This window comes from Petaurus breviceps, unplaced genomic scaffold (genome assembly GCF_028583685.1).
Source record: "Petaurus breviceps papuanus isolate PSGF00001 unplaced genomic scaffold, PetGlider_PUasm1.0 532, whole genome shotgun sequence".
Lineage (NCBI taxonomy): Eukaryota > Metazoa > Chordata > Mammalia > Diprotodontia > Petauridae > Petaurus > Petaurus breviceps.
This window is the reverse complement of record NW_027186361.1, coordinates 318,030-333,510: the sequence shown is the minus strand read 5'-3', so window position 1 is coordinate 333,510 and position 15,481 is coordinate 318,030. Positions and strand designations below refer to the sequence as shown.

Here is a 15,481-nt window from a genome sequence, read left to right as displayed (position 1 = left end):
GCCACTAATCTAGAGATCAACATTCTGGATGAAAACCTAAGATTAGACATTAGCTGCCTGGAAATAAGGACCAATTATTTATATTCCTAGTTGGTGATGCAGAATCACAGCAACTATGCTGTTTGTAAAACTAAGAAGGATTCCTACTACTCAAGAGATGAAAGCGTGTTGGGCATTGTTACGTTACCCCTTCTTCATGCCAAATGGGAAGTGATCCAAATAAAAGCTAAAAGACAAATGCCAGGGAGTCTTTTAAAGTCCATGTGATTCCAGGGCCAATTTGTCAAAGGTTGAAAGTAAAATGACTCATTAAGAAAAACAGAGGGTGGGGCAGCTAGGTGGTGCCTTGAATAGAGTACCAGCCCTGGACTCAGGAGGACCTGAGTTCAAATACAGCCTCAGACACTTAACACTAGCCCTGTGACCTTGGGCAAGTCACTTAACCCCAATTGCCCTGCCCTCCCCCCTCCAAAAAGCCAAAAAAAAAAAGAAGAGAGGTTGGGGACAACAAGAGGAGACAATCGCACCTTATTGTTGGTGATGTTCAGCTGCAGCCCCATGGTAGCCAAGAGACAAATAGCAGCACTTCCATTTTTGACAGCATAGCTACCAGGATGGGGTCTTTCTTGTGGGACAGGTTTTGAAGTAGGAACAGGCACAGTAGACATATCTTTGTCACAGGCATACTCTGAAGGGGGAAAAAAAGATGACTTCACCTTGGTGTTTTCTTAACCTTGAAAGCTAGGAAAAAAGAAAAGGTTTCTTCCCAAAAGAGACCAAGTGACTTCTAGGATCGTAGATGTGGAGCAGAGATCATAAACCCCCTCATTTTACAGATGAGGAATATGAGGCCTAAGGAGGAGTGAAGTGACTAATCCAAGGTCACATATTATTCAAGATCTAGAGCTGGAAGGGACCTCAAAGGTCATCTAATATTACAAAGGAGGAAACTGAGGCCCAGGGAGGAGAATGGACTTGCCCAAGATCATACAAGGTATCAAGTGGAAGAGCCAGAATTTAAATCTGGGAGCTATCTACAAGTAAATGAGCAATTATATGGCCAGGAAATTTCATGAACTACCAAGTCAATGACAAAAACAGATACTGGAGGGGCGGCTAGGTGGCACAGTGAAGAGAGCACTGGCCCTGGAGTCAGGAGGACCTGAGTTCAAATCTGGCCTCAGACACTTGACATACTTACTAGCCATGTGACTTTGGGCAAGTCACTTAACCCCAATTGCCCTCCAAAAAGCAAAACAAACAAACAAAACAGATACTGGGGGGCAGGTAGGTGGTACAATGGAAAAAGCACCATCCCTAGAGTCAGGAGGACCCGAGTTCAAATCCAGCCTCAGATGCTTACCAGCTGTGTGACCCTGGGAAAGTCACTTAACCCTGATTGCCTCCAAAAAACAAAACAAACAAAAAACCAGATACGGTTATCAGAAAGTCCAGATCAAGGAAGCCTTGGAGTGTGTGAAGGGCCAACAGCACCACTGCAGCATCTGCCTACATCCTTGCCTACAACACTATCTAGAAGTAATTAAGTTTTTATTGAGCCCATCACAAACTAGACTCCATGAATTTTTAGGGCCATGAGCATCATGATAATGATTATGGATGGAAACACTTTACGCGTTTAAGATAACAGGGTAAGGCTAAGAACTGGGAATACAGAATTCCAGAGTGAGGAAACCCTCTACCAAGGCAGGGCATTGCCTTCCCTCCAACTTCTAGACGCAGAAAGATGCTTGGAGCACTGAGCGATTGATTGGCTCACCCACAGTCACCCAGACTGTACTTGTCAGAAGTGGGACATGAAGTCAACTCTCCACCTCTAGGATAAGAGGCCTTAATAAATGCTTTCAAATAATGAATCCAGGGGCGGCTAGGTGGCACAGTGAATAGAGCACCGGCCCTGGAGTCAGGAGGACCTGGGTTCAGATCTGGCCTCAGACACTTAACACAAAACTAGCTGTGTGACCTTGGGCAAGTCACTTAACCCCAACTGTCCTACAAAAAGGAGAAATTAAAAATTAAAAAAACATGAATCCAATGAAAGTCTTAAGCTTCAAAGCATCCTACGATGTGCTTTTGGCATGTTACCTTTGGTACTGATTGTGTTGTTCTGGATAAAAGCTTGTACAAGGATATCCCAATAGTTATGAGTAATATTTTCTTCTGTTACCGTCATTAAGTCATTACATCTGAAGAGGGTGTCCAATGGGATGTCGAATTTGTTGACCTCAAGAGTACTGCTAACTTTGCCTACAAAAGAAGATGGATTAGTCTGAACATTGGTTTTCTATCATGTGAAAAAAAGACAATATATTGCCAGAATTCTTAAGTAGCATATGGCTACAAGTTATAGAAGACCTCCATTTCATTAGCATGCCTTCAAAATCTATTATGGACAACAACGGACCAAGTGACTCCCTCTAGCCCTGTATAACCTCCATTTTGCATTGAACTATCTGCCTAAATTTATTTTGTATTTATTCTCTTTATATGTATTCTGGAAATACTTATTTATTAAGCACTTGCAAGCTCCTTGAGGGCAGGGGCTCTTTCATTCTCTTGTCTTTGTATTCCAATGAATGAATGAAAACACCTGTATTAAGTACTCAATATGTACAATCCAATAAATGCTTATTGAGTGATTGACCTTCTCTTCTCCATTCCTCCTACCCCATTTCCATGTCCTTGGTCCTCTGGCCCTTAACTAGTATCCCTGCTTCTACTGCTCCCATTTATAAAGTCATCCTACATATTCAATTCTGCTCTTGCCATGGCAACTCCTATGCTTAGGAACCCACTATGGCTCCCTATGACTTACATATAACAAGCCTAAACTACTCTGTCTAGCTTTTGAGGCCCTCTAGCAACAAAAGCAACAACAATAATAATAATAGCTAATATTTATATGATGCTTACTATGTGCTGAGCTCTGTGGTAAGCACTTTACAAATACATTTGATCCTCACAACAACCCTGGGAGGTAGGGGCTGTTATTATTAGTCCCATTTTATAGATGAGGAAACTGAGGCAAACAGGGGTTAAATGAGTTGCTCAGGACTACCCAGTTAGTAAGTGTCAATGACTAGATTTGAACTCAAGTTTTCCTGACTCCAGGCCCAACACTCTATCCACTTTGATTATGGCCCCATCTACCTATCCAACATATAACCTTCAACTACAACCTTCAACCTTCAACCTTCACTTCATCATTCAACTAGTCAGACAAACCTCTTGCACACACCATGCTCATGGCTGCCTTCCTCAGGCTGCTCTCCCCCTGTGTGGGCCTCCTTCTCCCTAGCCAAGTCCTACCTCCTCCATGAAGCACCAACCCACACTCACCTTCCTTTTTCTGCCATCTTATCGTCTTTCTAGGGAGTACCATTGGTTTTCTCCATAAATTATACACCAATTTTATCTAGCTATTCCTAGCTAAGCTACTTGAAAACAAAGACAAGTGTCTCAGGAGTTTTCCCCCTGCCACCCAGAGCACTTGTTAGGCACATAGGAGATGCTGAAAAAGTATGTGCCACTTTAGGGGTCTAAAAACTCTGGCTTAATAAAGAACACTCAGAATGAGGAGGTAAGGAGGCTGAGCAAAGAGAGTTTCAGTGTCGAGACTGTCATCCCCTTCAGACCTTTACACTCAGATCATTCACTTCTAGATCTCAGGAAGTACAGCTCTGTAGACTAGAGGCAACTATGAATTATTCATTAGCAAGTCTAAATAAAAAGACTGCTTCCAGATGGCCGTTATGGCGAACAAAATGAAACGTTTGCTATGTCTGAGAAAAACAAAAATATTGCCCCCAAAACATTCTAGAGCAAATCATGAGATCTGAGCTCTAGAGCCAGAAACCTCATAGGCCATCAATTTACAGAGGCAGAAACTGAGGCCCAGGGAAATGAAGGGACTTGTCCAAGGTCATACAAATCTTAAGGATAAGAAGTAGGATTTATACCCAATTCTACTGACTCTAATAGCAGGGGGGGGGCAGTTTTCCCCATTGTACCATAGTGACTCAGGGGCAGCTAGGTGGTGCTGCAGTGGACAGAGTGCCAGGCCCTGAGTCAGGAAGGCTCATCTTCCTGAGTTCAAATCTGACCTAACACTTCCTAGCTATGTGACCCTGGGCAAGTCATTTCCCCCTGTTTGCCTCAGTTCCTCATCCGTAGAATGAGCTGGAGAAGGACATGGTGAACCACTCCAGTACCTTTGCCAAGAAAATCCCAAATGAAGGTGACAAAGAGCTAGACACGATTGAAAAATAACTAAACAACAACAGCCACAGTGCCTCATTCCCTTTCAGTTTAGGAGGGGTTTTGGTTCACGTATAAACTATTTTTATTAATTCTATCATTACATCCTACATACAAATCTGGCTGAAATGTGGGCCACAGCTGAAGTTCCAAACAGTCACAGCTTTAAAATACCAGGAACTCCTTTTAGTTCTAGGGATTAAGTCATTCCAAATTGGACAGATCCTTTAACAAGCCACAAATGCTACATCCACTACATGTCTTTCCCAGTTAATTTTGGCTCAACAGGGCTTCCGACAGCAAAACACCCTGGTGGGGTGGGGGCTGAGCATCTGATCAATCTGATCATTCAATGCCTAAAGTTTTGGTAAAAATACTATTGTAATGGCCCAAGAGGTCAAAGACCAATCCACCCAACCTACTAGATTCTTCTCAAAACAACAACACCCTAAGTGCCCATTACCTTTCACTTTGGCATCAGGAAAAGTGTCATTATCACTGGTGTCATAGGACAAGGAGATGATGTCGACGAAATAAGTAGAATTCTGTCTGATAAAGTTCACATTCCAAAGGAAACCCGATCCAAACCGGACTTCAATTCGGGAAACATTGTCATCAGTATCACAATCACTTCCGCTGTATGAGACATTGCTGGGGACCTGAATTGTTACATTTTTCTAAAAATAAAAAGTGGAAAGGGATTGGGGGGGGGAGAAACATAATATATAACAAATATATAATATAAAATAAAATATAAAAAATGTAAAATATAACATAAAAACATTTCTCCAGGTTTTGGACTCTCATGCCCTCTGTATGTGTTTACCTTTCCCTAGCCTGTTATGTTTAAAGAAAAGGGGGTGGGAGGTGGGGCTCAGGTGCTTTCATATTTTTTACTCCTCTTGGGAAATCACAAAACTGATTATGGGTCAAGATCAGCAAATGTTGTCTAGCAGACAGATCTGTCTTTGTCCTCCCCTTCCCCCGCCCCTCCTCCAGGCTGCATGTTGGTAGAGAGATATAAAGAGGCAGGCAGGGCGGGCACAGTGAATAGAGAGCTGGCCTCAGGCTGAGGTTCAAGGGCTACTTTGGACACCCACTGTCTGAGTAACTGTAAATCAGCAGCACCCCTTCACACACACACACACACACACACACACACACACACACACACGTCTCTAATGCTGGAAATTGGAGAGCAGGTGTTAATCTGTACTGGCAAATTACAATGAAAGCATAGGTCTAATAAAAAAAAAAAGAATATGGGAAGAGGAAGATGGGGAAAGGGGGGAAGAAGAGGAAGAAAAAGAACCCTTAACCAACAAGTAAGGAAATAAGAGAAACCAAGAATGAAGGATGAGGATGAGATAAGGGTAAACATTTAAATGAAGAGTGTTCATCAAAGTATTAAGTAATTAGGAATGAGTAGTTTATTCTTCCTCATTTTCCCTTAATCGATTCTGAGAAACCCAAACAGTTCATGAGCTCAGAGAAGTAAAATTCCTAAAACCACAAAAATTGAACGCTTTCAAGTACACAGAAAAAAAACACAGAGAGACTCCGAGGTAAGTCAATCAACTTCTGAGACGTTTTAGGGGAGGTGGGGCTAACACAAGCACAAAATTGGGCCCAGATGATAGCAACAGAGATTCCCAGTTGTTTGCTGAACGTTTACTTACAAGACCATGGTTTATAGTTTCATATTCTATTGTGAAATTCATCTTCCATTGGGCATGTAGGCAAGTGGCATTGTGAGAGTTGTTCAACGTGAGACTCAATGCATCAATCTCAAGAGTTCCTAGAGTTAAAAAAAAATGTACAAAGTAAGATCAAAGTGACAAAAGGCACATTTGGGACTCACGGCTCAAGCCCTTGGTGACCATACAATGATGTCCCTCCGGCAATGGTGTTCCTCTGTCCTTGCTTTCCTATACATTTGAAGGAAGGCTGGGAGAACCATAAAAACATCACATTTTTGAGCAAGATGGAAATTTTGGAGTCACTGAAACTGTCCAGGAGGTCTGGTAGAGAGAGCCAGCCTTGAAGTCAGAAGAAGCCAGATACAAGACCTCCCTCAGACTCAGTCTAGCTGTGTGACTCTGTACAAATCACTTAACCTGTTAGTGTTCTAGTCTAGGCAACTCTCAGACTGTATAAATTGAAGAAAAGTTGCTGACCTGCATGGAAAGAGGGAATTTCCTCACTTGGACACTCCCTATACCAGTGAAATCCCACATCCAGTCCCTATTCTCTGCCCCCTAAATTATTACAAACCTTCCTTAGCTAATTTCTCTCCCAGCTTCTCCTACTCCAAGTCATCCTGGCAGATTTCTCTTCCTTAAACTACTTTTTTTCAAATTATTTCATTTCTTAAAAACTTCCAATGACTCCATGTCTCTCTGTTGGTCCTTAATGGCCCTCCTTAATCTGTCCCCACCTTTCATATCCTCCCCAAGTACCAACCAGTCTTCTAATCAGGCTGGCCTCCTCACTGTCTCCTGACTACATGATGCCCATTTCTGCCTCCACACCATATCTCCTGTGGTTATTTCTCACTGGGGGGGAATGGTTGTCTTTCTATGGAAATTCTTTCCATCCTTCAAGGCTCAGCTCAAGTCTCAGCTTGTCCCAGAAGCTTCTACTGAGTAAGTCCTACTTAGACTCATTATAGGCCATAATATGTTGCCACAATCAGACAGCATTATTCCATAGGGGCGCCAATTTGGAACCACTGAGTCCTTCATTTTGGGAATGTAAAGTGGCTTGTTTAGAGTCATCTACATAAGCATCTGAGGTGGAATATGAACTCAGGTCCTCCTGAGGCCAAGGCCAAGGCCGAGGCCTTCATTTGTTTCAACCTAGTTTCCACAAAGAAACTATCAACTGCTCAAGTACAGAAGTCCTATATCTCTCTCACTAATGTTGTAGCCTCTGGGTAAAATATTAGCACAGGATTAAGCAAAAAATAGAAATAGGCCCTAGAATACTTCTTCTTTGATTTTATCACAGTAACAAAAGAACTTGATCCTTATCTTGATCTGTAACCAGCAAATTAAAGGGACAGTTAGTTCTAAATTTCAGTTAAGTCTCTAATGGGATGATTCTCAATGTATCACTGTTTGCTCTCAGGACACCCTGTTCTCCAAAAAGATAATATGCACATGCACACATTTTTAAATCAATATCTTCTGCCTTTATTTCATCTCCATTTGCCAATGTATCCCTCCCAGAGAGCCATACCTTAAAATAAAAGATAAGAGGAAAACAAAAACAATTCAGCAAAACACAGCAAAAAAAAAGCAGTATTCCACATTCATTGTAGCCCACCTCTGCAAAGAAGCCAAGGAAGGTGCCTCCTCACAGTTCTTCTTTGGGGCCAGCCTTGATCATTATCATTTCACTATACTGTGCATTTCAAAATTATGGACATAGGGGCAACTAGATGGTACAGTGAATAGAGCACAGGCCCTGTAGTCAGGAGAACCTGAGTTCAAATCTGGCCTCAGACACTTGACACTTACTAGCTGTGTGACCTTGGGCAAGTCATTTAATCCTAACTGCCCCACAAAAAACAAAAACAAAATTATGGACATATCCTGGGAGAACAACAAAGTCAAAGCTCCCAGCAACAGCTCTAAGGGATCCAGAGGAATCATGCTTTCAAATCAGGGATTTTCAAACTTATTTCCCCTTCAAACCCCAGTATTTGAAAAGGCTTTTGCAAAGTAAATCGGCACAGGCCATTTTTAGTATCTCTAACTCCTTGCCTCCCACTTCCATCCCCATTAAGATTACCATCCCTAAATCCAATTCCCCATCTCCATACCCTCTGGAACAGCAAACAAACTGTAACCTATACAATGATTCCAACATTACCCTTATTGATATCATTTCCTAATTAGAAAAATAAGAGGAGTGAACAAAGGTGAAGAAACAGCAAAACATTTAAAAATCAAATTAGAATATTAATTTCTCAAGAGATATCTTTCAAAAATATAAGTCCTTCATAGTTTCTAGAGCAGGGGTGGGGAAGCTGCAGTCTCGAGGCCACATGTGGCCCTCTAGGTCCTCAAGTGAAGCCACAGGTTCCCCACCCCTGCTCTAGAGCCTATAGAAAAACTAGAAATAGAGGCAGAAGAAGATCCTCTGTAGCAAATCTCTACTGCGTCATTCTGATTTACTTTATGTCACCAACTCCTGAAAGGCAACTTTGCTATTAACAATTATTCTTTTCAAACAAATTCTAGGATTCTCACCCCAAGTCGACATCAACTTTGATTTATGATGAGAAATCATAAAGGGTCTTTGACTGTACTGACATGAGGTTCCCCATCTAATTAATCTTTTCCAATCAAAAGAGAGAAAGTTTCCCCATGAGAGAATTAACTAGTATCCTTTCACTAACTATCAGGACTGGACCCACATCCCACATATTTAAAATGATTGAAGCTTCAATAGCAATATGATTAAAAACTGCAGAATTTAAACTTTTTTTCCAGTCAAATGTTTGTTCATTCTGAGAAATAGTGAAAGAAAGACATTACCATGGGAAAAGTCGTTCATTTGGCCAACCTCCAGGGCCTTCTCCCTCAAGACAGCCTTGACTCCAAGCAAATCATTTCATATCAGAACAATTTGTAACACTTGAATGTAAGATTATGAAAGGAAGGCTTTGCCCATTTCAAAGGCTCCAGGAACCAAGATCTAGAAGTAGAATCTATTGTAATATTGCAAAGTTGATCCACAAGGGGGGGGAAAGGGGGGGAAGATAGCTATATTGTAAGACATTCATGGGGAAAAAAACTCAGCACAAATAAAAGAATGCTTACATCTGAAGGCATAATCTTGACAAAAGTTTAGTTATACTGGGATGATTTAGAGTTACTTTACTCCACTTGCTGAAGTGAAAATGATTCATCAAAAAAAAACCTTAAAAAAATTTTTTTAACCTCACAAACATACAAGATGTGAGAATCGAATGCTTAACTAACTAAATAGTTAACTAAAATAGTAAACTAAACAGTTTGTTTGCTGTTCTAGAGGGTATGGAGATGGGAAATTGGATTTAGGGATGGTAATCTTAATGGGGATGGAAGTGGGGAACAGGGAGTTAGAGATACTAAAAATGGCTTGTGCTGATTTACTTTGCAAAAGCCTTTTCAAATACTGGGGTTTGAAGGAGAAATAAGTTTGAAAACCCCTGATTTGAAAGCATGCTTCCTCTGGATCCCTTAGAGCTGTTGTTGGGAGCTTTGGCTTTGTTGTTCTCCTGGGGTATGTCCATAATTTGTTTTTGTTTTTTTTGCGGGGCATAAACAAGTCATTTCAAATGCCTATATTCTAAACGGATTTCAAGCAAATCCTTGGAAAATAAATTTAGTTTATGAGGATCATAAAGTCCTCACTCATGCCCAAGGTCTTTCTAGAAAGTTCATCATGACAATCCTTAGCTATTGTCACACCTAAGAATGTATATGAGGACCTATCATATCAGGTCTAACTGCTTGTCCTAAGGAAACATCTATGACCACCCCAGTATTCAACTAGATGGGCATATATGTCTCAGAAAGGGCTTTATAGAGATCTTTGTCATTTAGCATTTCCATAGAAGTTCTCAATTCAAAGCCCTTGGAACTGCTTATCTCTCTAAAATACTTTAAATGTCACAGAATTTGGGCACCCCATCCTAAGGCTTACAGGAGAGTTTAGAAAGTGGGGGGAATGAAGAAATTGGGACCTTTCTGGGGGCAAATGGGGAGAAAGATTAGCAGACTGGATGACAAGATTAATTCTTCTACCAGTAAAATATATGGGGGTTATTTACAATCCACTGGCAAGTTTTGTTTTTTTTTCCCTCTAACCCTCATTTAAAAACCAGCCTACACCCTCCTCTATGTGAGGCTGAGTGTCTGAGCTAAGTTAGTTCTAGAACTCTGGAATGCTTTCCTCATGAAGCATCCCTGGGAGGTAATAATAGAATGAGGGGGAAGGGGAAAAGACTGCAAAGGGACAGATAGAGTGAGGAACCAAGTAGCATACAGGACCCCTAAACTCAGCTCAAGCTAGTGGAAGACACCTCAACTCAGTTCAGGGTGGGGTGGCTCCTTTCCTAGCCACTCAAGGAAAGAGATGTGACTGGGGGAGCGTCCCCCAGATGAAAATATTCCCTTCACACTAAGACCTCAGTTTCAGGATCTGGGTTCAAACTGGTCCTTAGTGTTGTAGCACCATACCATTTTCTTACCAGGCCTTTGAATTAACATCTCACTCATACTTTGGTCATTCTTTGGCCCCCTATTTCCCAGCCATTACACCTAGATCATTCCTCAATCCACATCCCACTTCCACTTTGGTCACTCCTCTGCTCCCCCCCCCCCCCCCCCCCGTTTCCCCCAACCGGACCGGGGGCCCTCGACTAACCGACGTCGGGGGGCGGCGTGCAGCCTCGGTTAGTCCAAAGCCCCCAGTCCCAGCTCTCTCCTAGATTACCACTCAACTGCACACCTACCCCCCCCCACTCCCACTTTGTTCATTCCTCTCCCCCTGCTATTGTCCCTTCCACTCCCATCCAGGCCACTCCTATGGTCGCAGCCCCACCTCGCCCTGGTCACTCTTTGGGCTCCCCAACAGCGTCCCATCCCATGTAGGGCACTCCTCACCCACCCGACCACCAAGGTTACTTTCCACGACAGCCCCTCCCCTCAACTCTCACCTTAGTTACTCGGCTCCCATGAACCCCCACCCCATTCTCATCTTGTTCACTCCTCAGTCGCCGGCCCTCTCTCATCCCACAAGCTCCTCTTCTCCCCTGTTTCAAGGGGCCAGGCCGCTCTCCCTGCTCTGGTTCCCTTCTGTCCCGGCCCCGGCCTCGGCCGCCCCTCCCCGCACACTGTCATCGCTGCCGCGCAACCCGGTCTCGGACCCGGAGCCAGGGTAAGAGCTGGGCCCGGTCTCCCCTACTCCCCCGCCCGCCGGCCCCCACTCACCCAGTAAGAGGCACAGCAGAGCAAAGGCCGAGCCCGGGGTGAGGAGAAAGAGAGGAAGATGGCAGTTGCGCGACATGGTCCTAGCCCAGGGGAGGCGACAGCGGCAACCAAACTCCCGGTAGTGTCAGATGGTGGAGACCCGGGAGGCTAGGGACGCGGCAGCGGGGCAATTAGACACAGACGCTCCGACCCCGGGTCTTATGATGAAGTAGGGCGGGGGCTCCACGATCGGCCAATCAGAAAGCAGGGGAGCGGTGATGGGCGGGGCTAAGGAGGAGTTGCGGCTAAGGGGCGGGGACTAAGGGCTTGAGTGGGCTGGGCTATTGAGGGGAGGGGAGGGGCGGGACGGGGGGGGGGGGGGGAAGGGGACGACCTTTGAGAGCGCCCTCCAGCGGCTAGATACCGGACCGGCAGCTGGGCTGCGGTTCCGCTGCGCCAGTGTAAATGGCGGGGGAGGGGTGAAGTGGGGGGGGGGGGCGCGAGGAAAAGGGAGGGCCGAGTAGAACGATGGAGCGGGGAGGGAAAATGCTCGAAGGATTAATTTACCACCACCTCCCCTTTGTGTCCCGTGCCTAGTCCAGGGCCTAGTACTTGGTAGTCGCTTAATAAGTGCGTATGGTGAATGGGGGGGAGGAGGGGGACAAGAGGAAGAGGGTTGCCTTAGTGTAGTCAGTTGCACAAACCCAGCCCTAGTGAGTGGATAGTGGGTGGGAGATAAGACATTTCCAGGTCTTATCTCTCTGTTTCCTCTGTTGCTCCAGAGTCAAATCAGAGGAACACTTACCTTCAAACGGCCTCCGTTAATGCCTCTTTAGAACGTAGTGGGAAGAGCAGCAGACTTTAGAGGCAGAAGACCTATGTTCAAATTTGAGCCCTTCTAATTGCTAGCTGTTAGACCTTGGGCAAATCCTTTTCCCCTCCCTGGGCCTCAGTTTCAGTAAAATGAAGGGGTAGGACCAAATGGCTTCTGAGGTCTCTTCCAGCTCTAGATTTAGGGTCCTATGTGTGACCTTGTGCAAGTCCTTTCCCCACCCTGGATCTCAGTTTCCTATGGCCTTTGAGGCCCCTTCCAGCTCTAGATCTGAGGATCCTAGGTGTGACCTTGGACCAATCACTTCAACTCTCCGAGCCTCAGTTACTCATCCTCTGTAAAAGAATGGGGCTAGACTGATGAGCTCTAAGGAACCTTCCAGCTCTAGAGAGAATATTTGTAAAGCTCTTAGCACAGTGCCTGGCATATAGTAGGCACTTAATAAGGACTTCTTCCCATCCTCCTCCCTTTACTGTCTGATAAGCCTGGCCAGTTCCCACATCTTTTTTTTTTTTTTTAAATTGATGGTTTGGTAGGTTTTTTCTTTATATCATAGTCATTTTCCCACATGTTTCTCTTCCCTACCCTGCATTGAACCCTCCCTTGCAACAAAGAAAAGCAGTTAAACAAAACTCACAAAGCAACCACAAACTTGTGCAATGTCCCACACCCTCTCTGGAGGAGAGAAGTGTCTTTCATCTTCTTTTCCCTTGAACCAAGATTGTTCATTGCAGTTACTCATATAGTAATCAAAGATTCAGAGCTAGAAAGACCTCAGGGAGCATCTAGTCCAGTCTCCTTATTTTACAAATGAGGCAACTCAGGCCTAGGAGGAGAAAAGTGACTTACCTCAGCTTACACAAATAGTAAGTTAAGTGTCCAAGGCGAGATTTGAACCCAGGTTCTATGACTCAAAAGCCAGTGCTCTTTCCAGTTCATCAATGTCTTTTCTAGGAAACCTTCTCTGATTTACAGATGTGCTCAATGTGCCCCAGCCTGTCATCTCATAGCACTTTGTTCCTCTGCTCCTGTGCAATGACTATATGATTAGTATACTTATGTGGGTTCATATTTGAGCACCACTAATGACCTGTGAACCCACAGGGAAAGGATCATGTCATTTATCTCTATATCCCCTTCAGTGCCCAGTAGCATGCCCTATACTTGATACAATCTCAATAAATGTTTGCTGACTGAGGGAATCAATCAATAAAATCCACTGGGAGGAGCTTAATACATTAAAAAAAACATCATCTGAGCTTTCTCCATGTTCAATTATTAACTATGTCTTATTCAAGTTAAGTCAAGAAGTGTTTATTAAGCACCTACTATGTGCCAAACCCCGTGCTAAGTACTAGGGAATACAAAGAAAGGGGAAAGGCAGCTCCTGCTCTCAAAAAGTTAAAAGTCTAATGGGGGAGAGAATGTGCAAACAGCTAAGCACAAACAAGCTACAGATAGTGAACCCAATCAGATGTAATGCCAAGGTAGCAGCTAGGTGGCGCTGCAGTGAATGAGTGGGGGAGAGGCTGGGAACCCAAGTCAGGAAGAACCTGAGTTCAAATCCTGCTCCAGACACTAGCTGTGTGACCCTGCACAAGTTATTTACCTCTGTCTGCCTTAGTTTCCTCAGCTGTAAAATGGGGGTAATAATAGCAGCTACCTCCTAGGGTTGTTGTGAATATCAAAAGAGCTAAGTATTATGAAGTGCTTAGTACCATACCTGGCACATAGTAGGTGCTATATAGATGTTAGTTATTAGTATTAATATTCTTATCAGAAGAATAGAGGATTCTTTTTTTGTCTTTATTAATTTGTTTATTTTTAGTTTACAAGATTCAGTTCCACAATCCCTTGAGTTTCAAATTTTCTCCCCCTCTCCCCGCCCCATGGCAGCATACAGTCAAGTATAGGATCTGTAAATACTTCCACATTAGACATTAGTCGGGTTGTAAAGAAGGATTGTAACCGATTGAATGAACGATGGGAAAGAGGAAACAAAACCAAACAAGAAAAAGAAAGAAAGCAGGCAGTTTGCTTCAATGTGCTAGAATTCTGTTCTTTCTAAAGTTCTTTCTCTGAATGTAGACATCTCCTTCCATCATGAAGAATAGAGGATTCTTGTAGAAGGTGGGATTTTAGTTGGGACTTGAAGAAAGCCAGGAGGCAGAGGTGAGGAAGGAGAACGGTTTTGGCATACAGGACAACCAGAGAGAATGGATGGAATCAAGAAATTGAGTGTTATATGCAAGAAACAACAAGGAAGCTGGTGTCACTGGTCATGGGGTAAGTAAAATTAAGAAAACTGGGGTGGGGGAGTTAGGAACAGGTTATGAAGAGCCTTGTAAATCAAACAGAGGATTTTCTATTTGAACCTAGAGGTTATAAGGAATCACTGGAATTTACTGAATGGGGGGAGGTGAGATCTCTAAATTAAATTGTCAGCTGAAATGGACCTGAGGCAGGGAGACTGATCAATATGCTATTGAAGTAGTCCAAGTGTGAGGTGATGAGTATTTTTGTTGTTGTTTTAAGGTGCTAAGTCATTTTTCAGTCGTGTTTGATTCTTCGTGACCCCATCTGGGGTTTTCTTTGCAAAGATCCTGCAGTGGTTTGCCATTTCCTTCTCCAGCTCATTTTACAGATGAGGGGAAACTGAGGCAAACAGGGTGAAGGGACTTGTTCAGGGTCACACAACTAGGAAGTGTTTGAGGTCAGATTTGAACTCAGGAAGATGAATCTTCCTAACTGGAGGCCCAGCGCTCTGTGTACTGCAGCGCCACCTAGCTGAGTATTAATTTATTATTAATTCTAGCCAAGGAGCGGAATGCATTTCAGAGACCATTGGTCCCCAACCCTCATTTTATGAAAGAGGCACCTGAGGCCCAGAGGGAAAAAAATTGTACCCAACCTAATTGAGTGCCACTTAGGCAGTGCAATGAATGGCTACAGCAGGGAGTTTAGAATCAGAAAAAGCTGAGTTTAGATGCTATTGCAGACACTTGATAGCTGTGTAACCTCAGGCAAGTCACTGTACTCCAGGTTCTTCAGCTGTGAAATGAGGGGATTAGACTCAGTCGATTTATACAAAACTTTCCATGTTTCTCTTGAGTTCTTCATATCTGTCTTCATATCTGGGGTATAGTCCAGTAGTGAGATCTGAGAGTCAAAGGGTATGGGCCAGGGGTGGGGAACCTAAAGCCTGGAGGCCACACATGGCCTTCTAGGTCCTCAGGTGCAGCCTTTTGACTGAATGCAAGTTTTCCAGAACAAATCTTTTTATTAAGAGGATTTGTTCTGTGAAGTTTGGATTCAGTCAAAGGACTGCCCCTAAGGACCTAGAGGGTCACATGTGGCCTTGAGGCTGCAGGTTCCCCACCCCTGGATGGGCATTTTTAGAAACTTT

At 43.7% G+C, this 15,481-nt stretch overlaps 1 protein-coding gene across 2 annotated transcripts in view; it reads right to left on the bottom strand.

Moving 5' to 3' along the window:
• LAMP2 (lysosomal associated membrane protein 2) overlaps positions 1-11,492 on the bottom strand; it is a 26,071-nt gene extending 14,579 nt beyond the window's left edge. Inside the window, exons 1-5 of one of the 2 annotated variants that reach the window (XM_069102159.1) lie at positions 11,265-11,492; positions 5,958-6,076; positions 4,742-4,955; positions 2,107-2,268; positions 528-688 (exon numbers count right to left, since the gene is read on the bottom strand). In XM_069102159.1, coding sequence (XP_068958260.1) covers positions 528-688; positions 2,107-2,268; positions 4,742-4,955; positions 5,958-6,076; positions 11,265-11,340 — 732 coding nt within the window. In that variant the 5' untranslated portion in view covers positions 11,341-11,492. The remainder of the gene's footprint in view (positions 1-527; positions 689-2,106; positions 2,269-4,741; positions 4,956-5,957; positions 6,077-11,264) is intronic. The other variant, XM_069102160.1, reaches the window with a different exon arrangement.
• Between the last annotated feature and the right edge of the window lie 3,989 nt (positions 11,493-15,481).